This window comes from Callithrix jacchus, chromosome 22, assembly GCF_049354715.1.
Source record: "Callithrix jacchus isolate 240 chromosome 22, calJac240_pri, whole genome shotgun sequence".
Classification (NCBI taxonomy): domain Eukaryota; kingdom Metazoa; phylum Chordata; class Mammalia; order Primates; family Cebidae; genus Callithrix; species Callithrix jacchus.
In genome coordinates, this window is record NC_133523.1 from 25,287,026 (window position 1) to 25,310,918 (window position 23,893).

Genomic DNA, 23,893 nt, shown 5'->3' on the forward strand with positions numbered 1-23,893 from the left:
AAACACCCGAAACCAGAACACATCGCCTCCTAGAAAGGACCAAAACTCCTCACCAGCAAGGGAACAAAGCTGGACGGAGAATGACTGTGACGAAATGACGGAATTAGACTTCAGAAGATGGATAATGAGAAACTTTTGTGAGCTAAAAGATCATGTATTAAATCAATGCAAAGAAACTAAGAACCTTGAAAAAAGATTTGAAAAAAGATTCGAGGAAATGATAACAAGAATGGATACCTTAGAGAGGAATATGAATGAATTAAAGGAGCTGAAAAACACAATACGAGAACTTTGCGAAGCAAACGCAAGTTTCAATAGCCGAATTGACCAAGCAGAAGAAAGAATATCTGAAGTCGAAGACCAACTCAATGAAATAAAACGAGAAACCAAGATCAGAGAAAAAAGCGCAAAAAGGAATGAACAAAGTCTCCAAGAAATGTGGGACTATGTGAAAAGACCTAACCTACGTTTAATAGGTGTACCAGAAGGGGACGAAGAGAATGAATCGCAGCTGGAAAATACTCTTCAGGACATCATCCAGGAAAATTTCCCCCACCTAGCAAGACAAGCCAACACTCAATTGCAGGAAATACAGAGAACACCACAAAGATATTCCGCAAGAAGAGCAACCCCAAGGCACATAATCGTCAGATTCAACAGGGTTGAAATAAAGGAGAGAATACTAAGGGCAGCCAGAGAGAAAGGTCGGGTCACCCACAAAGGGAAGCCCATCAGACTCACAGCAGATCTCTCGGCAGAAACACTACAAGCCAATATTCAACATTCTTAAAGCAAAGAACTTTCAACCCAGAATTTCATATCCAGCCAAACTGAGCTTCAGAAGTGAAGGAAGAATAAAATCCTTTGCGAACAAGCAAGTACTCAGAGATTTTGTCACCACCAGGCCTGCTTTACAAGAGCTCCTAAAAGAGGCACTACACATAGAAAGGATCAATCAGTACCACCCATTCCAAAATCACACTGAATGCTAAAGAGCTTCAACATAATGAAGAATCTACAACAACTAACAGGCAAAACAGCCACTTAGCATCAAAATGGCAGTATCAAATTCACACATAACAATATTAACCCTAAATGTAAATGGACTAAATGCACCAATCAAAAGACACAGACTGGCAAATTGGATAAAAAGCCAAAACCCATCAGTGTGCTGTATCCAGGAAACCCATCTCACATGCAAGGATACACAAAGGCTCAAAATAAAGGGATGGAGGAAGATTTACCAAGCTAATGGAAAGCAAAAAAAAGCAGGAGTTGCAATTCTCATCTCTGATAAAATAGACTTTAAAGCAACAAAGATCAAAAGAGACAAAGAAGGCCATTACATAATGGTAAAAGGATCGATACAACAAGAAGAGCTAACGATCCTAAACATATATGGACCCAACACAGGAGCACCCAGATACATAAAGCAAGTTCTTAATGACTTACAGAAGGACTTAGACTCCCACACAATAATAGTGGGAGACTTTAACACTCCACTGTCAATACTAGACAGATCAAGCAGACAGAAAATCAACAAGGATACCCAGGGCTTGAACTCAGACCTGGAGCAAGCAAACCTGGTGGACATTTACAGAACTCTCCACCCCAAATCCACAGAATACACATTCTTCTCAGCACCACATCACACCTACTCTAAAATTGACCACATAATTGGAAGTAAAGCACTGCTCAACAAATGCAAAACAACTGAAATCATAACAAACAGCCTCTCAGACCATAGTGCAATCAAGTTAGAACTCAGAATTCAGAAACCGACCCAGAACCGCACAGCTTCATGGAAACTGAACGACTGGCTCTTGAATGTTGACTGGGTAAACAACGAAATGAAGGCAGAAATAAAGAAGTTCTTCGAAACCAATGAGAATGAAGACACAACGTGCCAGAACCTCTGGGACACATTTAAAGCAGTCTCTAGAGGAAAGTATATAGCAATAAGTGCCCATATGAGGAGAATGGAGAGATCCAAAATTGACACTCTATCGTCAAAATTGAAAGAGCTAGAGGAGCAAGATCAAAAAAACTCAAAACCCAGCAGAAGACAAGAAATTACTAAGATCAGAGCTGAGCTGAAGGAGATTGAGACACGAAAAACCCTTCAAAAAATCAATAAATCCAAGAGCTGGTTTTTTGAAAAGATCAACAAAATAGACAGACCACTAGCCAGATTGATTAAAAATAAAAGAGAGAACAACCAAATAGATGCAATAAAAAATGATAAAGGGGAAATCACCACAGATTCCACAGAAATTCAAACCATCATCAGAGAATATTACAAACAACTCTATGCACATAAACTAGTAAACCTGGAAGAAATGGATAAATTCCTGGACTCCTGTGTCCTCCCAAGCCTAAACCAGGAGGAAGCTGAAACTATGAATAGACCAATAACAAGGTCTGAAGTTGAGGCACCAATTAAGAGCCTACCTCACAAAAAAAGCCCAGGTCCAGATGGGTTCACAGCCGAATTCTACCAGACACACAAGGAGGAGCTGGTACCATTCCTTCTAAAACTATTTCAAACAATCCAAAAAGAGGGAATCCTTCCCAAATCATTTTATGAGACCAACATCATCCTGATACCAAAACCCGGCAGAGACCCAACGAGAAAAGAAAACTTCAGGCCAATATCCATGATGAACATAGATGCAAAAATCTTCAATAAAATATTGGCAAGCCGATTGCAACAGCAAATCAAAAAACTTATTCATCATGATCAAGTAGGATTCATCCCAGGGATGCAAGGCTGGTTCAACATACGCAAGTCTATCAACGTAATTCACCACATAAACAGAACCAAAAACAAAAACCACATGATTATCTCAATTGACGCAGAGAAGGCATTTGACAAAATTCAACAGTCCTTTATGCTAAAAACCCTCAATAAACTCGGTATCGATGGAACGTATCTCAAAGTAATAAAAGCTATTTATGACAAACCAACAGCCAATATCATACTGAATGGGCAAAAACTGGAAGCATTCCCTTTGAAATCTGGTACTAGACAAGGATGCCCTCTCTCACCACTCCTATTCAATATAGTACTGGAAGTTCTAGCCAGAGCAATCAGGCAAGAAAAAGAAATAAAGGGTATTCAAATAGGAAAGGTGGAAGCCAAATTGTCTCTATTTGCAGACGACATCATAGTATACCTAGAAGACCCCATCGCCTCAGCCCAAAAACTCCTGAAACTGATAAACAACTTCAGCAAAGTCTCAGGATATAAAATCAATGTGCAAAAATCACAAGCATTCGTCTACACCAATAACAGACTTAAAGAAAGCCAAATCAAGAGCGAACTGCCATTCGCAATTGCTACAAAAAGAATAAAATACCTTGGAATACAACTCACAAGGAACGTAAGGGACCTCTTCAAGGAGAACTACAAACCACTGCTCAACGAAATCAGAGAGGACACAAACAGATGGAGAAACATTCCATGTTCATGGTTAGGAAGAATTAATATCGTGAAAATGGCTATACTGCCCAAAGTAATTTACAGAATCAACGCTATCCCCATCAAGCTACCATTGACTTTCTTCACAGAACTGGAAAAAACCACCATGAACTTCATATGGAACCAAAAGAGAGCCCACATAGCCAAGTCAATTCTAAGCAAAAAGAACACAGCGGGGGGCATCACACTACCGGATTTCAAACTATACTACAAGGCTACAGTAATCAAAACAGCATGGTACTGGTACCAAAACAGAGATATAGACCAATGGAACAAAACAGAGGCACCGGAGGCAACACAACATACATACAACTATACAATCTTTGATCAACCTGACAAAAACAAACAATGGGGCAAGGATTCCATGTTTAACAAATGGTGTTGGGAAAACTGGCTAGCCATGTGCAGAAAGCAGAAACTGGACCCCTTCCTGACACCTTACACTAAAATTAACTCCAGATGGATTAAAGACTTAAACATAAGACCTGGCACCATAAAAACCCTAGAAGGAAATCTAGGCAAAACTATCCAGGACATAGGAGTAGGCAAGGACTTCATGAACAAAACACCAAGAGCATTGGCAACAAAAGCCAAAATAGACAAATGGGACCTAATGAAACTCCACAGCTTCTGCACGGCAAAAGAAACAGTCACTAGAGTGGATCGGCAACCAACAGAATGGGAAAAAATTTTCGCAGTCTACCCATCTGACAAAGGGCTGATATCCAGAATTTACAAACAACTCAAGCAGATTTACAGGAAAAAAACAAACAAGCTCATTCAAAAGTGGGCAAAGGATATGAACAGATACTTTACGAAAGAAGACATATATGAGGCCAACAATCATATGAAAAAATGCTCATCGTCACTGGTCATCAGAGAGATGCAAATCAAAACCACATTGAGATACCATCTCATGCCAGTTAGAATGGCGATCATTAAAAAATATGGAGACAACAGATGCTGGAGAGGATGTGGAGAAAAAGGAACACTTTTACACTGTTGGTGGGAGTGTAAATTAGTTCAACCATTGTGGAAGACAGTGTGGCGATTCCTCAAGGCCTTAGAAATAGAAATTCCATTTGACCCAGCAATCCCATTACTGGGTATATATCCAAAAGACTATAAATCGTTCTACTATAAGGACACATGTACACGAATGTTCATTGCAGCACTGTTTACAATAGCAAAGACCTGGAATCAACCCAAATGCCCATTGATAATAGACTGGATTGGAAAAATGTGGCACATATACAGCATGGAATATTATGCAGCAATCAGAAATGATGAGTTCGTGTCGTTTGTAGGGACATGGATGAATCTGGAAAACATCATCCTCAGCAAACTGACACAAGAACAGAAAATGAAACACCGCATATTCTCACTCATAGGTGGGTGATGAAAAATGAGAACACATGGACACAGGGAGGGGAGTACTAAACACTGGGGTCTATTGGGGGGAAAAGGGGAGGGTCAGTGGGAGGGGGAGGTGGGGAGGGATAGCCTGGGGAGAAATGCCAAATGTGGGTGAAGGGGAGAAGAAAAGCAAAGCACACTGCCATGTGTGTACCTACACAACTGTCTTGCATGCTCTGCTCATGTACCCCAAAACCTATAATCCAATAAAAAATTAAAAAAAAAAATAAAAATAAAAATAAAAATAAAGTGCCATATTACCTATAGTGATTTTTAGATTTAATAAACTCTATAAAAATTTCAATATTTTCTACAGTAATAGAAAATGTAATTCTAAAATTCACTTAGAACTACAATAAATGTTAAATAGCCAAAGAAATCTTGAAAAACAACAAAGCAGAACATCATAATTTATAATTTCAAACTATACTTCAAGGCTATAAAAGAAAAAGCCAGAAAAATTAGCAATACAAAAATAATAATCTGGGCTCAGTAGCTCATGCCTGTAATCCCAGCAATTTGGGAGATGGAGGTGGGGGGTGAATCACCTGACACTGAGAATGAGACTAACCTGGCCAACATGAAGAAACCCTGTCTCTACTAAAAATACAAAAGTTAGCCTGGCATGGTGGTGGGCAACTGTAATCCCAGCTATCCGGGAGCCTGAGGCAGCAGAATCGCTTGAACCCAGAAGGTGGAGGTTGGGGTGAGCTGAGATCGTACCATTCCACTCCGGCCTGGGTGACAAGAGCAAAACTCCATCTCAAAAAAGTAATAATAAAAATAATAGAAGAGAAACCACTACTCTCACACATTTTAGACATGTAAAAAGAGAGTTTAAAAGAACAGTTTAACATATAAAATTTCTCCAAATTACACACCTATCTGATTTTCAAAAACAATGAAAGAGCGATCAGATTTTGCAGTCTCTTATGTGCCATGAAGAGGACTTTGGTTGTCACTTTAAAAGTAAAGAAAGATCACTGAAGGAAAAGTAAAATCTTTAGAGATTTTAAATGATACGATAAGACAGAAGATGTTTCCATGGGCCATCTGTTGTACTCACTTTCACTTTCACCTACCTGGGAGTTTGGCTTCAAACTCATGTCTCTTCACATTCCAAGGTTCTTGTCCTTGCTCCAGACAGGTGATCAGGTCTGGCTTAGAGGTAGCAATACCTGTTTTATTAAAAATTACATGAATCTTGCACATATTCTCCAATTACCAACTTAATAGTGTGCTCAGTAAAAAGCATGTAATAAAATATTTTAGTAAAATAATTCTAAACTACTAATTTACAACAAAATATTTTAAAACATATTTTAATTTTGTAAGTTTGTAATTTCACTACCTGGTACTACTAAATCAAAACGTAGTGGCTATCAGATTTTAAGATGTAATAAACAGAATGTTACGCCACTAAATTTCAAAATTTGACACTAATTTAGAGTGAAGAACACAGATCAGTTCAGAAATGTGGAAAGTTCAGGTCAAAATTAAACATCTTAAAATTCTTTTTTATTAGACAAATGTTGCAGTTTTTTTTTTAAGCAGATCTGAAAGCAAAAATTACCAAAAATTATTCTACAAAGAAAGAGTAAGAAAGAAAAAAAGAGAGAGAAATTAAACTTATAGGATATATTATTAAATTGTGTACTGAAGTTATGCTTACCCAGGTAGACCAGGTTTCCATAATTCTCTAACATCACATTTCTATATAAATTCCGCTGTGCAGTGTCCAGGCATTGCCACTCCTTCTGAGAGAATTCTATGGCCACATCCCTAAATGTCAACACTCCCTGAAAAATACACGAACACATACATATTAAACAAATGGAAAATGAGCAGAATTTTTAATCTGACTCAAGGTAAAATGAAAATAAAGATACCTGCTTCTTACTTACAAGAGTGACTGACAATATCTAATAAATAACTCTCAACAAAGAAATATTCTCCAACTTACTCTCTTACTGTGAGAAAAGAGAATAGCATAAGGTCTACAACATCAACTTATAGATGGTACTTTTCTTGTTAATGAGGTAGAAAACTGAGGGCATAAACACAAACACGTACATTTCTGAGTACTATATTTATATCACACAGAATGAAATGTGTAAATTTTTCAGATGGAAAAGATATACTGAGTTAGAAAGTACTGCTGAAATTTTAATGTGTACAATAAACTGGAGATACTAATGCAGATGATTTTTTCAGAGAATCTGGAAAACAATCTGAGTTTCTGAATCTCTAACAAGCTCACCACTAATGCCAATGTTTTTGGCCAAAAAAACTATTTTGTCAAACATACAGTAAGTGAACGAGCCTGTGTTTTTTAGTTTTTCTAGCCTGTAAACAAAGATGAGAGCTTTCATTTTCCAAAGACAGATAAATGTAAAGAAAACATAAGAAAGGGCAGCTACCAGATTAAAAGTGATTGTTTATCCACATCAGCTGCAAAAAGATATGTAATAATGAAGAGAAAAATAATTAACTCTATAGAGAAAAAAATTCTGTCACAAAGCTTATTAACTAAGTGGGTTATTAACATTAACTGAATGAAGACACAGTTCTATGATGTGCTGAGGTACACAGAAGGATACAGTATCACTTCCCCCTCAAAAGTAACTTATAGTGTGAATTTCATCATAAGAAACAATGGATTCACCAGGCATGGTGGCTCATGCCTATAAGCCAAACACTTTTGGAGGCTGAGGCAAGAAAATCACATCAAAACATCAAGACCATCTTAGCCAACATGGTAAAACCCCATCTCCACTAAAAATAAACAAATCACAAGCATTCCTATAACCCAACAATTAACAGAGAGCCAAATCATACATGAAAGTCAAAACTGCTACAAAAAGAATAAAATACCTAGAAATACAGCTAACCAGGAATGGGAAGGATCTCTTCAAGGAGATCTACAAACCACTGCTCAACTAAGAGAGGACGCAATCAAATGGAAAAACATTCCATTTTTATGGACAGAAAGACATCAGGCCAGGTGTGGAGGCTCACGCCTGTAATGCCAGCACTTTCGGAGGCTGAGGTGAGTGGATCACCTAAGGTCAGGAGTTTGAGACCAGCCTGACCAACATGGAGAAACCCCATCTCCAGTAAAACTGTAAAAACTAGCCAGATGTGGTAGCCTGTAATCTCAGCTGCTTGGGAGGCTGAGGCAGCAGAATCACTTGAACCCAAGAGGTAGAGTTAGCTGTGAGCTGAGATTACACCATTGCACTACAGTCTGGGCAACTAGAGTGAAACTCCATCTAAAAAATAAAATCATTATTAAAATTGCCATTATTTTCTAGTTCTCCTTCTTCTTTAGGATTTCTTCTTCTCAGATAAGATTCTCTGGACAAATTACAGATGCATCTTGAGAATATGCTTTGAATGGTGTCAGCACCATGTTTACCTGCTGCCACCACACCCATAGGCAGAAGAACAAAGATGAAATAACTCCAGCCATTTTTATACTTTGTAACAAGAGATTCAGGAAAAATAAGCTGCTGCACAGGTAAAAAATATGTTTCTCCTTTCGTGTTCTCGGTTGCCTTCTTCTGCCAATTTCTTCTACACTAAAGAAAACATGAGCCACAGTGCCTTGTCCCTATGAAACCCAAAGAAAACAGGCTTTAGGACCACCTTTTAGTAAACAGGTGAAACTTAACGCTCACAAATATATCTTGAACCCCCTATATTTGATTCTGGCCACAACTTACAGTCACATGAGACATTTAATTAAAACAATATGAATACTTCCACCCAGAACATTAATCAAAACCTATGACAGGAAGGGCACAAGTAAAGAAATTTTTGCAAACTTGCCATTTGCTTCTAATTAGCAACCTAAACTTAGAACCACTTAACTACCCATTACCTCTCAAGCTGTAATGAGCTTACAATTACTCGGTAATTTTGGTCCCACTCTATGTAGTGTGATCCTACAGGTTTGGAAAAGAGCCAATAAATGAGTGTTTTCAATAAGTCCCCTGCCAATGCTGACTTGCTCCCCAAGGCTCATTATTAACATTAGTTAAAAAGAAGGCACAGCACAAAGTCTCTTATGCTTTGTACTCTCATCACAACATAAATACTTGCGGCACAAACGAAGACAACCAATCTTTATCATAAAGTATCATAATCTTTGCTGGCTTTTTGAAGTTTACAGGAAAAACAGAAAGGGGCAACGTCTGACTAAGTCTGCATGTATTTATTTATTTATTTATTGAGATAAAATCTTGCTTTGTTACCCAGGATGGAGTGCAGGGGCGAGATCTACGCTTACTTCAACTTCTGCTTTCAAGGTTCAAGTGATTCTTCTGCCTCAGCCTCCCAAGTAGCTGGGACTACAGATTTGTGCCACCATGACTGGCTATTTTGTTTCTTTGTATTTTTAGTAGATATACGGTTTCACCATGTTGGCCACGGTGGTCTCAAACTCTTGACCTCAAATGATCAGCCCACCTCAGCATCCCAAAGCGCTGGGATTACTTGTGTGAACCACCATGCTGGGCCTTAAATCTGTATTTAGAAAACAACATAGACATATGTACTAATAAAATGTTTATTAAGCAGATACTATGTGCTCAAGAAGATTTTACAGAGCACTGTAATAACACATTATGAAACTTACTTCTAATAATACTGATCCTAAGGGCTAAATAATTCCAAATATTTAGAAAAAAAAAACAAGAATATTTCTTCCAATTTCTCTGCCATTGATTTTATTTAAAATGTATAAAATAAATATAAATACAGACAACTGGAAGTCATACAGAAATAAAGAGTTTAATGTAATTTACAAAAATCGATATGGTGTTTATATTTACTTTTTGTGCCTTGTGGAGAAACTACTAGATCTGCAGGAACAGAAAAAAAGTTGCTAAATAGAATGTCTGTGCAAACACTAATTTTAAAGTTAAAAATTTGAAATTAAGACCCTAAAATACATACTTTATATTTCTGATTTATCTAGGTTTTTTTCTTTTATTTTCTTTTTTTCTTTTTTTCAGAAAATTGTGAGCATGAGCTCTAAAAGTAGAACAAGATTCATCATTCAAAACTCTGATCTCTTCTATTCAGTTCCATGAGGTGAGAATCAAAGGTAGGGCCAGATCTAAATAAGACCTCTAAAAAGGGCTGGGGCAGAAAGTGGACCCTATGTACAATCTGGTTCTCTATGCCACTGGGTGAATTTCTAGTTCTGTTTTTCCTAAGCTTACATAGAAAAATCCTAAATTTTAGAGATTGTAAAATTTTAATCTTTTTTAACCACTTTTCCATCAATTTCATATTATATATTAATAAGTAATTAAAACAAATCACTTTAGGTTTCATAGGATAATTTTATTAGAAGATAAATACATATTCTTAAGTTAAAGAAATACAAATAATAGATTTGAGTGTGGTGTCTCACGCTTGTAATCCAGTATTTTGGGAGGTCAAGGCAGGTGTTGCACACCAGCCTGGCCAAAATGGAGAAAATTGGTCTCTACTAAAATACAAAAATTAGCCAAATGTGGTGGCCTATACTTGTAATCCCAGCTACTGAGGAGGCTAAGGCAGGAGAATCATGTGAACTCAGAAAGTGAAGGTTACAGTGAGCTGAGATCAAGCCACTCCACTCTAGCCTGGGCAACAAGGTGAGACTCCATCTTCAAACACCCCAGAAAAGAAACATCAAGCAAACAAACAAAAAAAACAAATAAAACAAATAAATAACAACTCTTCGGTTGATAAATATCCCTTCAGGTGAAAACATCACAAGTCACAACAACATAGAGAAAGTGAGGGTCAGGTGCTCTGGCTCACGTCTGTAATCCCAGAACTTTGAGAGGCTGAGGCAGGCAGATTACCTGAGGTTGGGAGTTTGAGATAAGCCTGACCATGGAGAAACCACATCTCTGCTAACATAAAAATACAAAATTAGCCAGGGATGGTTTGCACATGCCATGGTTTAGGATGCACGTGCCTCTAATTCCAGCTACTCAGGAGGCGGGGGCTGGAGAATCACTAGAACTCGCACGGGGAGCGGGGCAGAGGTTGCAGTAAGTCGAGATCATGCCATTGCATTTCAGCCTGAACCACAAAAAAAAAAACTCTCTCTCAAAATAATTAAAAGTAAAAAGAAAGTGGTCCAAATAAAGCTCAACTGTTTTTTTACACAACTATTTATTGTACTCACCACATAATGAATAATTCAACCTTTTATCCAGTTGCTACTATAGACTAAAAGTTCCTGGATTGTAGGGACCGTGTCTGCTTTACCTATTTTTCTAATGACTGTATGAAATACAAGCAATTGGTTTATGTGTGTGAGTATTCTGATATCCTCACTGCTTTTCACTCAAGTACAAGGAAACTGTAGAAACTCTCATTTGAGCATCAACCAAAAACATCTCTTGTATGAGGTGAAGAACAAACACAGAATGAGTCATTTCTCTTAGACTGAGACAAAGTAGAATTAACCACTCCTGTCAGCCTAATAAAATTCTGCTCTGGAAATTCTCAAAAACTCACAGATGCCTCGGTGATTGTGACAAGGTTCCCAGGGACCCTGTGCTGGTGGCCCAATGATAAGTCAGGCAGGCGAGAGTCAGGCCCTCAGCCTCACCCTCACCCTCTCCTCTTTTCTTATCTTTTCTTTCTTCGATATGGGGTTTTGCCCTGCTGCCCAGGCTAGAGTGCAATGATGCAATATTGGCTAATTGCAACCTCTGCCTCCCAGGTTCAGGCGATTTTCCTGCCTCAGCCTACCAAATAGCAGGCACTACAGGTGCATACCACCAAGTTGACATAATTTTTATATTTTTGTACAGATGGGGTTTTATCACGTTGGGCAGGTTCGTGAATTCCTGAGCTCAGGTGATGCACCCACCTCGACCTCCCAAACTGCTGAAATTACAAGTGTGAGCCACCAAACTCAGAAAATTTAGGCAGATTCTAAATAAAAAATGGACCTGCGCTGGTGGACCTCCACAACTGGGATATCTGTCATAATACTAGTTCTTGGGTAACAGGAAAGACAAGAATATGCTACTTCGGTATCACATTTTTGTGCATAGGTATAGTTGTGGTTATGCCTCTGGATACTACACAGTCTTGATCTTTTACTCCTAAGATGGTTCTTTAAAATTACAGATTCTATCATAAGATTCTCTTTATCCTCATGAGCCTCTCACAGACCTGGACACTGCATAAGACTTGAAAAGCTCAAAGAGCCACTCTCAAAGGGGAAGTTTAAGATGTCTGTCTTGACATCTTGCAACGCAGAAAATGCCTCCTCTTAGTTTTCTGTACAATGTCTATCCAAAATCGACCTTGTCTTGTAAATCTCAGGCAGAGGCCAAAACTTATGTGAAGATTCTAGGTGGAATTAGCCTCACTCTCCATTTTTGGGTGTTACACCAAGTAAAGTACAACTGAAAGAGAGATGCCCTCACACTATGTCCCTGGGTGACAGAGCAAGACTCTCTCTTAAAAACACAAAAACAAAAACTGGATTTGTAAAAACAGAGAAAGAGACAACAGAGAAATCTGATAAAAAGTTGTTTCTCACCAGGCACGGTGGCTCACACCTGTAATTATAGCTTATTGGCAGGCCAAGGTGGGTGGATCACAAGAAGTCAAGAGACTGAGACAAGCCTGGCCAAAATGGTGAAACCCCATTTCTATTAAAAATGCAAAAATTAGGGGACTGGGGGCAGAAAAAAGAAAAAAAATACAAAAATTATTCAGGCATTTTCAAAGGGTCTTGTATTCCCATCGACTTGAGAGGCCGAGGCAGAAAAATTGCTTCAACCTGGGAGGCAGAGGCTGTAGTGAGCTAAGATGGCCATTGCACTCCAGCCTGGAAGGCAAAAGCAAAACTTTATCTTAAAAAAAGAAAAAGATAAAAAATAAAAATAGAAAAAACCGTGTGTGGTGGCTCATGCCTGTAATCCCAGCATTTTGGGAGGCCAAGGTGGATGGATCACAAGGTCAGGAGTTCAAGACCAGCGTGGCCAAGATAGTGAAACACTGTCTCTACTAAAAATACAAAAAAAAAAAAAAAAAAAAAATTAGCTGGGTATGGTGGTAGTATTTGGAATTCCAGCTACTCAGGAGGCTGAGGCAGGAGAACTACTTGAACTTGGGAAGTGTAAGTTGTAGTGAGCCAAGATTGTGCCACTACACTCCAGCCTGTATAACAGAGTGAGACTCCATCTTTAAAACAAACAAACAAATAAACAAAAAGTTGTTTCTCAAGCAGACTTCTTTTTTTTTTTTTGGTCATTAGTTGTCACTAGTTTATTATAAAAGACATTAAAATTATTTAGATGATGAAAGATTTCGGAACTTCAGTAGAATGGACCGCACCATTTCAATAGTGATTTATTTCAGTCTACCTACTTTCTAAGAATGTCACCTCTCTAAATAGGAGATAATCCTTGTCACCTAGAAATACTTTGGTGCCTCCATTTTCTGGGAGAACTTTATCTTCATCTTTCATTCTAACTGGTTGAATCTCTCCACCCTTTCCCTTGGAACCTGGTCCAACAGGGACTACTGTTGCTTACAATACTTTTCCTTGTGATTTTTCTTAAAGCATAATGCCTTCATTGGTTAGTTTAGGCAGCACTCATTTTAAGCTCAGTCAAAAAGTGAAAGAAATAGAAAGTCTTTTTAATTTAAAGAAATAACTTTGATTATTGATTAGTTACACATTATTAAGGTTTAGAGTATGGGATATAGTGTCTTTTGTGACATTATTTAATTTATACCTACTTGTCACAGTAGTTGTGATAACCTGCTATTTGCCAGCTAGAACTAACTCTTTCTCAGACTAGAATCTGTTCAGGCTTTATGTTAGCTTCTTGAGCCAGACAGACTCCATCTTAGCTTCTTCATTTTAGTTATTCTCTCACCATGAAGTATGTAACTACAGTATGTAGCTAGGGCAGGCTGACACTGGGCACCCAGGAAGGCCCTGGTAGATAAGAGGCAGAGTTAAGTGGTACCAGCAGAGCCTGGGAATGTAGATAGAGTTGAGCACCGAGAGCCCCCATTATCTATAAGTTGTATGTCTTTCATGACTGCTTTACCCCTTCTACCTGGCACTGTTTTATTTCTCAAGTCTATCAATTTATCTTTTAACCTTTGCTTACTTTGTTTTCGTGAAAAATTTGCTTCAGCTGGGTTCCCCCTCCCTTTTAAAACTAAGGTATGAAAGACCACTGAACTTTTTCTTAAGGGCCGAGAGAATTTTAAGCATTAGCTACCTCTCGATCGCCGGCTTCATAAAAGACTTATAATTTGGCCGGGCGCAATGGCTCAAGCCTGTAATCCCAGCACTTTGGGAGGCCGAGGCGGGTGAATCACGAGGTCAAGAGATCGAGACCATCCTGGTCAACATGGTGAAACCCCGTCTCTACTAAAAATACAAAAAATTAGCTGGGCACGGTGGTGCGTGCCTGTAATCCCAGCTGCTCAGAAGGTGGAGGCAGGAGAATTGCCTGAACCCAGGAGGCGGAGGTTGTGATGAGCCGAGATTGTGCCACTGCACTCCAGCCTGGGTAACAAGAGCGAAACTCCATCTCAAAAAAAAAAAAGACTTATAATTCACTATCAGATTGTGTTCATTCCTTGACTCGCTTGGGTACAACATAGTGAAGAGTTTCAAAAGATATAGTTGAAAGGGTGAGAAAAACATAATTGTGCTCTCTTAATGTCTCTCTGGGTTTGATAACTAAAAGGGCTTGCATTTCTCAGAAAAAAGTTTATTTCCAGCTGGGCGCGGTGGCTCACGCCTATAATCCCAGCACTTTGGGAGGCCGAGGAGGGTGGATCACGAAATTTAAGCAAGAGATTGAGACCATCCTGGTCAACATGGTGAAACCTTGTCTCTACTAAAAATACAAAAATTAGCTGGGCATGGTGGTACACCTCTAGTCCCAGCTACTTGGGAGGCTGAGGCAGGAGAACTGCTTGAACCCAGAAGGCGGAGGCTGCAGTGAGCCAAGATCATGCCATTGCACTCCAATCTGAGTAACAACAGCAAAACTCCGTCTCAAAAAAAAAGAAAAAAGTTTATTTCCCCAAATTTCAAGACCTAGATTTATCATTTGAGGTTGCAGGGTTAGGTTCAAATTACATGGAGTAGCAGCACATGCTACCTGCACATTTGAGCACTTTAGCAAGAGCAGAAAAGGAAAGTGGAGGTTCTCGTGTCTATATGTCTACTCGATGCACTCATGTTACTCTAACTGTGTTTCTGTGAGCCATGAGCTCTCAATCAGTTTCACGTTTTTTGATACAAGAGTCAATGACAGAAGTAAAATGACTGAATGCTCCCCTGTGAAGTTTGTAGCCATCTCATCTGGCCTCTCTAGAAGTCACTGTAGAAGACTATAGATACCAAACAGGCAGAGACACAATTCTGCCTATATATCTAGGAGACAGCATGCACTTTACAGCATAACTGTAACTTGACAAAAAGCTTCAAAAGGAAAGGCCCCTCTAGAATAAAGCTTGGTTGGAACCTTTTGTGTTTATATCATGTCTTCTAAGTGTTTAGAAAATATAATTATAAGAAATATGTTCTCCATCCCCAGGAAAACTTCACAATAATATGACTGTTAGAAAACATAACTGTAAGGCCAGCCACGGTGACTCACACCTGTAATCCCAGCACTTAAGGAGGCTGAGGTAGGCATATCACCTGACGTCAGGAGTTGGAGACCAGCCTGAGAAACAGAAAGAAACCCTATTTCTACTAAAAATACAAAATTAGCCAGACCCGGAGATGCATGCCTGTAATTCCAGCTACCTCGGAAATTTAAACAGGAGAACTGCTTGAACCTGGGAGGCAGAGGTTGTGATGAGCCAAGATTGCACCACTGAATTTCAGCCTGTGCAAAAAGAATAAAATTGTCAAAAAAGAGAAGAAAGAGAGACAAAAGAGAAAAAAGAGCAAGTGAGAAAGAGAGAGAGAGAAAAAGAGAAAGAAAGAAATGGAAGGAAGGAAGGAAGGAAGGAAGGAAGGAAGGAAGGAAGGAAGGAAGGAAGGAAGAAGGGAAGGAAACAAAACAAAATGGTAGGCCACGTGCAGTTGCTCACATCTGTAATCCTAACACCTTGGGAGGCTGAGGCAGGCAGATCACGAGGTCAGGTGTTCAAGATCAAGTTCACCAATATGGTGAAACTCTGTCTCTACTAAAAATACAAAAATTAGCTGGGCATGTTGGCACATTTCTGTAATCCCAGATACTCCGGAGGCTGCAGCAGAAAAATTGTTTGAACGGATGAAGGAATCAGAGGTTGATGTGGGCTGAGGTTGAGCCACTACATTCCAGCATGGGCTACAGAGCAAGACTCCTTCTCAAAAAAAGAGGCTGGGCACAGTGGCTCTGGCCTGTAATCCCAGCACTTCGGGAGGCCAGGATAGGCAAAGAATCTGAGATCAGGAGTTTGAGGCCAGCCTGACCAACATGGAGAAACTGGATCTACTAAAAGTAGCAAATAAGCCGGGTGTGGTGGTGCATGCCTCTAATCCCAGCTACTCAGGAGGCTGACGCAAGAGAATCACCTCTTGAACACAAGAGGTGGAGGTTGCACTTAGACAAGAATGTGCCATTGCAGTCCAGCCTGGGCAACAAGAGCAAAAGAGAGAGGGAGGGTGAAAAAAAGGAGGGGGGAAGAAAAAAAAGAAGAAAGGAAGATAGGATAAAAAGAAAACATACTATGATTACAAAATTAAATCTGACTATAAACGGTATCACAGTCAATCTGCTTAAAAGACTGCAAAGACAGAAAGATGGTCATCATAATTAGTCCACAAGTAGAAAAACATACAGAACCATGTCATACATAGTTCATCCTAAATTTACCTTGCAACTGGGGAGGCCATCCATGTATACTAATTAATTATAGTTAATGACTGAATAAACTTTTCACATCTTCATGACTGAAGGTAGTTTTGCAACTAGAAGCCTGGTGCCTGCTGAAAGTACGCTTTCACTTTTCTACAAAAATCGTTGATTAGGGTAGATCGTCATTTCTATGTACATTTTAAAGCCATGGCTCTCTACTTCCTGAGCACTGGGATCTAGCACTCCTGCTTTCCCTCCCCTGGGGGTTAATGTACTCTCTTGACCCCTATTATCTGCAACTGAGTCACATTCCACAACACAGAACTTACAGCTGGTAACTCATAACTTATGTGAACCCAAATTGCCACAACAGCACTGCAGTGTCACATCAGAGAGTAAAGTTTGAGCTGCAGGAGGACAGCCTGCAGGACTCCTGGGTAGAATTGCTCCTTCATAACAATGGAAATGGGAGCAGTGTCTCAACCTCTGCTTCTGTTATTAATGATGAAAAAAATACTGCTGGATTTCAAGCAGTAGTCCAGAGAGAGATAGCTTCAAGAGTTCTCACTGTGACAGCCCACCTCATTCACAGACACAGAGGAAAACTAATAGGTCTTCTGAAAAAGATACCTAAAGCACTGGAGATAAAGACAGCTCTTGGCCAGAAACTGTGTCTCATGCCTATAATCCCAGAACTTTGGAAGGTTGAGGTGGGAGGATCACTTGAGGTCAGGAGTTCAACAGCAGCCTGGCCAACGTGGTGAAATCTTGTCTCTATAAAAAATAACAAAATTAGCTGGGCATGGTGGTAGGTGCCTGTAGTCCCAGCCACCGAGGAAGCTGAGGTGGGAGAATCACTTGAGCCTGGGAGCTGAAGCTTCCAGGGAGCTAAGACTTAGCCACTATACTTTAGCCTGGGCAAAAACAGCTCTCATTCTGAGAAAGATTACATTGAGAAAAATAAAAGTTAAAAGGATCTGAAGAAAAATCTCACATTAGATACAAGATTGACCAATTCAGCCAGAAAATACATCTCTATAAAAATTGCTTTCTCCAAGCTTCTGGGGAGGCTGAGGCAGGACAATTGCTTGAACCTAGGAGGCAGAGGTTTCAGTGAGCCGAGATCACAACACTGCACTCCATCCTGGGTAAAAAGAGTGAAACTCTGTCTCAAAAAAAAAAAAAAAAAAGCCCTCTAACTGCTCAAAGTGAACAGCTGCTATCAGCTTTAAAAACATCAATGTGCTGGGCACAGTGGCTCATGTCTATAACCCCAACACATTGAAAAAATGAGGTAGGTGGATTACTGGAAGTCAGGAATTCGAGACCAGACTGGCCGGCATGGTGAGAACCCGTCTCTATGAAAAATACAAAACATAATTAACCAGGCATGCTGGCCAGTAACTGTAATCCCAGCTACTCGAGAGGCTAAGACAGAAGAATCACCTGAACCTGGGAGGTGTAAATTGCACTGAGTTGAGTTTGAGCCACAATCCTTCAGCCTGGGCAACACACTGAGACTCTGCCTCAAAAAACAAATGAACAAAAAACATTAACATTAGGAAGAAAGGGGGCATATTCCCAGAAGAATTTTATATGGTTTCTATTTCATGTCTGTTACTCTCTGGTCTAGCCATTGAATGGGAGACCTACATTGGAATCCACACCAACACTTTTTGTTTGTTAAAGAAAATTGTGTTTTTATTGTATCATGAAGCATTGAAACATCAGAACAAATCAATGTCTGGGTGATGAGGCAGCTGCTTTTGCTTTCCTGTCTTTGACTTACTGAAGCAACTTGCCAATAGATTTAAAAAAAAAATCATGGGGGCAACCTTTTGCATTACTTAAGTCTTTCCAAGTCATGTGCTTCCACCAGCACTTGTTGATGAATAATTGAAATGTAACTCAGTTTATATACTGGAATATATTAGAGCTTGCAACATAGCTCACTGAAGAGCTATTATGATTTTTGAGTGGCCATATTACCTTTCTTTATTTGTCTTATAATAGCAATTTTCCAGGCTGAACATGGTGGCTCATGCCTATAATCCCAGCACTTTCAGAGGCTGAGGCTGGCAGATCACCTGAGGTCAAGACTAGCCTGGTCAACATGATGAAACTTTATATCTACTAAAAATACAAAACTTAGCCAGGCATGGTGGTGGACAATCGTAATCTCAGCTACTCTATAGGCTGAGGCAGAATAATTGCTTGAACCCAGGAGGTGGAGGTTGCAGTGAGCCAAGATCATGCCACTGCCCTCCATCCTGGGTGACAGAGTTAGACTCCATCTCAAAAACAAACAAAACAAAAAAGCAGCATTCCAACATAGTAAAATGAAAGATACTAAAATTATATTTACATATAATTATCTCTATTAGAGAGACTAATATGCATGTTAGAGTAATATCTACTCTAATAATTTGGTAGTAATTTTTTGAATATCAAATATTAATATCTAAACATTAACAATTTCAATGTACTAGTCAAATGTATGTAGGATTTTGAAAAATTACAAGTATAAAACAGTTAAAACACTTTATATTTCAAAAGTATGAGTAACAACATCAAAATAACTATTTAAGAGGTTTATTCAAAGTAAATATTGTGGCCAAACGGTTATACCATTGTGGAATATAGTGTTTAATTTATATAAATGCAGGTTGTCTAAAAACACTACTCATAACTATGATAACTGTTCTAAAGTAAAAAACAGAAAACTACAGAAATCATCATTTAGTTTACACACTGAACTATCTTTACTTCTGCACTGTAAGTACTTCAGCCCGCAAATGATTACCCTGGACAATCATGTTTCTGTCAAAGTAACTTACTCTGTACCTTTTAGTCTTTGTCCTTCTGTATTGCTGAATTAGATTATACCTTTAAATAAACCTTCACCAAAGCAAAAACAGCAATAAATCTCAGATCTCAAATAAAGCAATCCTGGGACCAAAGGGAGAATTGTTTTAATTATTTAGCTGTTATGGTAATATATAAAAAATATATATATATATAATCCAAATGCTTTAATTAAAAAGAGATGAACAAAACATCCTCCCCCATTTTCACCTATGTGAATAAAGTCTCTTATTTTTAATGTATATATTCTGATAAAACAACCAGGCACTGAACATGTTCTTGAACTCTTGGACATCTAAATTGTAAACTTTTTGAAATTATTATTATTATTTTGAGATACAGTCTCACTGTCGCCAGGCTGGAGTGCAGCAGCGCGATTTTGGCTCACTGCAACCTCTGCCTCCTCGGTTCACGTGATTCTCCTGCCTCAGCCTTTTTAGTAGCTTGGACTACAGGTGCATACCACCACGCGTGGCTAACTTTTCTATTTTTAGTAGAAATGGGGTTTCATCATGTTGGGCAAAATGGCCTCAATCTCTTGACCTCGTGATCCACCCACCTCAGCCTCCCAAACTCCTAGGATTACAAACTTGATTCTCCACACCCAGCCCTTGAAAAAATATTTAGGGTAACAAAGCAAAACAGAAAAATGATTCAATAATAAATTCATTGGTTCACATAAATAAATCAAGTTTTTAGAGACATATGAAGAGAATACGATACTGACACATTAATAGTGAAAGACTACAACACCCACAGCTACTAATAGATACATTATTTAAGCAGAAAATTAACAAAAACATTAAGACTTAAACTCAACACTTGACTAAATAGTCCTAGTAGACATCTAGATAACTCTCCATCTAAAAATAACATAGCATGCTGTCTTCTCATCACCATGTACCCTAAAATTTATTCACACAGTCAGAAGCAAAACCATCCTCAGAAAATTTAAAAATTCCAAAATTATAGGAATCACAGAGGCCACAGCTTGATAAAATATAAAAAACCCACTTAAATCATACAATTACATGGAAATATAAAAAGCTTCACTTGAATAACTTATGGGTAGAAAATAAAATTAAGGCAGGAACCGAGAGATTCTTTGAAAAAAATGAAAACAAAGATACAGCATACCAGAACTTTTGTAACACAGCTAAGGCCATGTTAGGAGAAAAATTTATGGCATTAAATGTTTACACTGAAAAGTTACAAAGACCTCAGTTTAGGTCAGAAGTTTGAGACCACCCTGGTCAATATGGTGAAACACAGTGTCTACTAAAAATACAAAACATTAGATGTACGAAGTAGTGGGAACCTGTAATCCCAGTCACTTTGGAGGTTGAGGCAGAATAACTTGAACCCAGGAGGTGGAAGCTGCAGTCGGCCAAGATCACACCATTGAACTCCAGCCTGGGTTTGAGAGTGACTTAATCTTTACAAAAAAAAAAAAAAAAGCTCAGTTAAACAAGCTGATGTCATAAATAAAATACTGAGCGAAGGAAGAGCAAATCATCCTCTAAACTAGCAGAGGACAAAAAATAACCAAAATTATTTCTGAATAGATGGAGATTTTGACATAAAAAAAATGATACAAAAGATCAAGAATGGCAGGGGTAAAATCTTAAAAAAATTAATTAATAAATAAGCTAAACCATTATGGAGATTAATTTAAAAAAATGAAAATATCCAAATCGACATAATTAAAAATGGCAAAAAGGACATAGCCCCTGACCTTACAGAAATATGCTGAAGTGTACTATGAACACTTCTATGCACCTAAACTTGAAAATCTAGAAAAAAGAAACAAATTCTTAAACAAATATATTCTCTCAAGACTCAATATAAAGAAAATCAAAGCCCTTAATAGATCAATAACAACCTCAAAAATTAAATTGGTAATAAGTAGTCTACCAAACAAAATAGCCCAGGACCAGACAGACTCACAGCTGACTTCTACTATATGTACAAGAAGAGCTGGTAAGCTTTTTACTAAAACTACTCCAAAAAATTAAAACAGCACCATTCTGATACCAAAACTTGACAGAGAAAACAAAAGAAGAAAACTTTAGACCAATGTTCTTGATGAACAATGATGTAAAATTTTTCAAAAAACATATTGACAAATCGAATTCAGCAGGACATCAAAACACTAAACGATTATGATCAAGTAAGGTTGATTTTTGAGATACAAAGTTAATTCTACATGAAGTAGGGCACAGTGGCTCATGCCTATAATTCCAGCACTTTGAGAGGCTGAAGCAGGTAAATCACCTGAGGTCAAAAGTTAAAGAAGAGCCAGGCCAACATGGCAAAACCCTGTCTCTACTAAAACCACAAAAATTAGCCAGGCATGGTAGCAAGCACCTATAATCCAGCTGCTTCAGAGGCTGAGGCAAGAAAATCATTTGAATCTGGAAGGCAGAAATTGCAGTGAGCTGAGATCTTGCCATTGTACTCTACCCTGGCAACAGAGCGAGACTCTATCACAAAAAAAAAAAAAAAAAAGAATTAATAAATGTAATTTATCACATAAACAGAACTAAAGACAGGAACCACAAAATTATGTGAATAGATGCAGAAGAGGCTTTCAATAAAATTTAATAATTTTATGTTAAAAAGCCTTGACAGACTAGGTATGGAAGGTGAATATTTCAAAAGAATGTGTTATCTATCACAAACCCGCAGACAACATACTGCATGCACATGAATGGAATCATTTTTCTATCAAAACTGGCACAAGACAAAGATGTCTTCTCTCAACACTCCTATTGAACATGAAATGGAAAGTCCTGGCCTGAGCAATTAGGCAAGGTAAAAATATACATGACCTGCAAACAGAAAGAAAAGAAGTCAAACTTATATCTGTTTGCAGACAACATAATGAAAAACCCTGTAATCTTGGCAGAAAAGCTTTCTAAACTCACAATAAACTTCAGTAAAGTTTCAAAATAAAGAATGAACAAAAATTAGTACCATCTGTGTAAATCAAAAACATGCATGCCAAAACCAAATCAAAAACAAAATCTCATTCACAATCACTACAAACAGAATAAAATATCTAGGAACACAGCTAACCAGGGAGGTGAAAGATCTTTATGACAAGACTGACAAAACACTGCTTAAAGAGTCAGAGATGAAACAAAATAATGGAAAAACCGTTTATGCTCATGGATAGAAAAGACTAATATTATTAAAATGGTAATACTATAAAGAAAATTAAAGATTTAATGCTATTTTTATCAAATACTGAAAATCCTTTTTAAAAGAACTTAAAAAAAAAAACTTATAAAGTTATATGAAAACAACAAAGAGCCCAAATAGCCAAGGCAATCATAAGAAAAATGAACAAAGCTTAAGTCATGACTTTACCTAAATTCACACTGTACTACAGGGCTACATTAAAGAAAGCAAAAAGGTACTGGTACAAAAGCAAACTCATACACCAATGCAACGGAACAGAGAGCCCAGAAATAATACCACATACCTACAACCATCTGGTCTTTGACAAAGCTAACAAAAGGAATATGGGAAGAATTCCCTATTTAATAAACGGTGCTGGAATAACTAGCGAGCACTATGTAGAAGATTGAAACTGGACAAACCTCAAGATAAATGAAAATTTTAAATGAAAAACTTCAAACTAAAAAAGAAAAAAATCATGTGAGATAATTTAGGAAATATCATTGTAAACATAGAAAATGGTTAAAATTTTAAAACAAAGATGCCAAATGCAATTGCAACAAAAACAACAATTGACAAATGGAAACTAATTAAGCTAAAAAGCTCCTTCACACCCAAGGAGACCATCAGCACAGTAAACAAACAACACACAGAACAAAACATTTGCAAGCTATGCTCTTGACAAAGGTGCAATACCCATTATTTATAAGAAAGTTAAGTTTATAGAGAAAAAAGACCTCAATAAGAAGTAGATAAAAAACAGGGAAAAGTTTTTTTTAAAAGAAGACATACATGTGACTAACAAGCATATAAAAAATGTTTATCACTAATGATTAGAGAAGTTTAAAAAAAGCACACAATGAAATATCAACCCACACCAGTGAGAATGGCTAGTTTTAGAAAGTCAAAAGACAGCAGATGCTGGCAAGGTTACAGAGAAACGGGAATGGTTATACACTGCCGGTGGGAGAGTAAATTAGTTCCACCATTGTGAAAAGCAATGTGACGATTCCTTACAGAACTAAAAACAGAATTACCTTGTGACTTAGCAACCTCATAATTGGGCATATACCCAGTAAAATATCAATTATTC

The 23,893-nt window shown here is 38.1% G+C and overlaps 1 protein-coding gene across 5 annotated transcripts in view; it reads right to left on the minus strand.

Moving 5' to 3' along the window:
- Positions 1-23,893, minus strand: part of LOC100390149 (uncharacterized) — a 46,659-nt gene that overhangs the window by 16,846 nt on the left and 5,920 nt on the right. For all 5 annotated transcript variants that reach the window (XM_035286965.3, XM_078359896.1, XM_054249805.2 and 2 more), the window contains exons 2-3: positions 6,570-6,696; positions 5,980-6,075 (exon numbers count right to left, since the gene is read on the minus strand). In XM_035286965.3, coding sequence (XP_035142856.1) covers positions 5,980-6,075; positions 6,570-6,696 — 223 coding nt within the window. The remainder of the gene's footprint in view (positions 1-5,979; positions 6,076-6,569; positions 6,697-23,893) is intronic.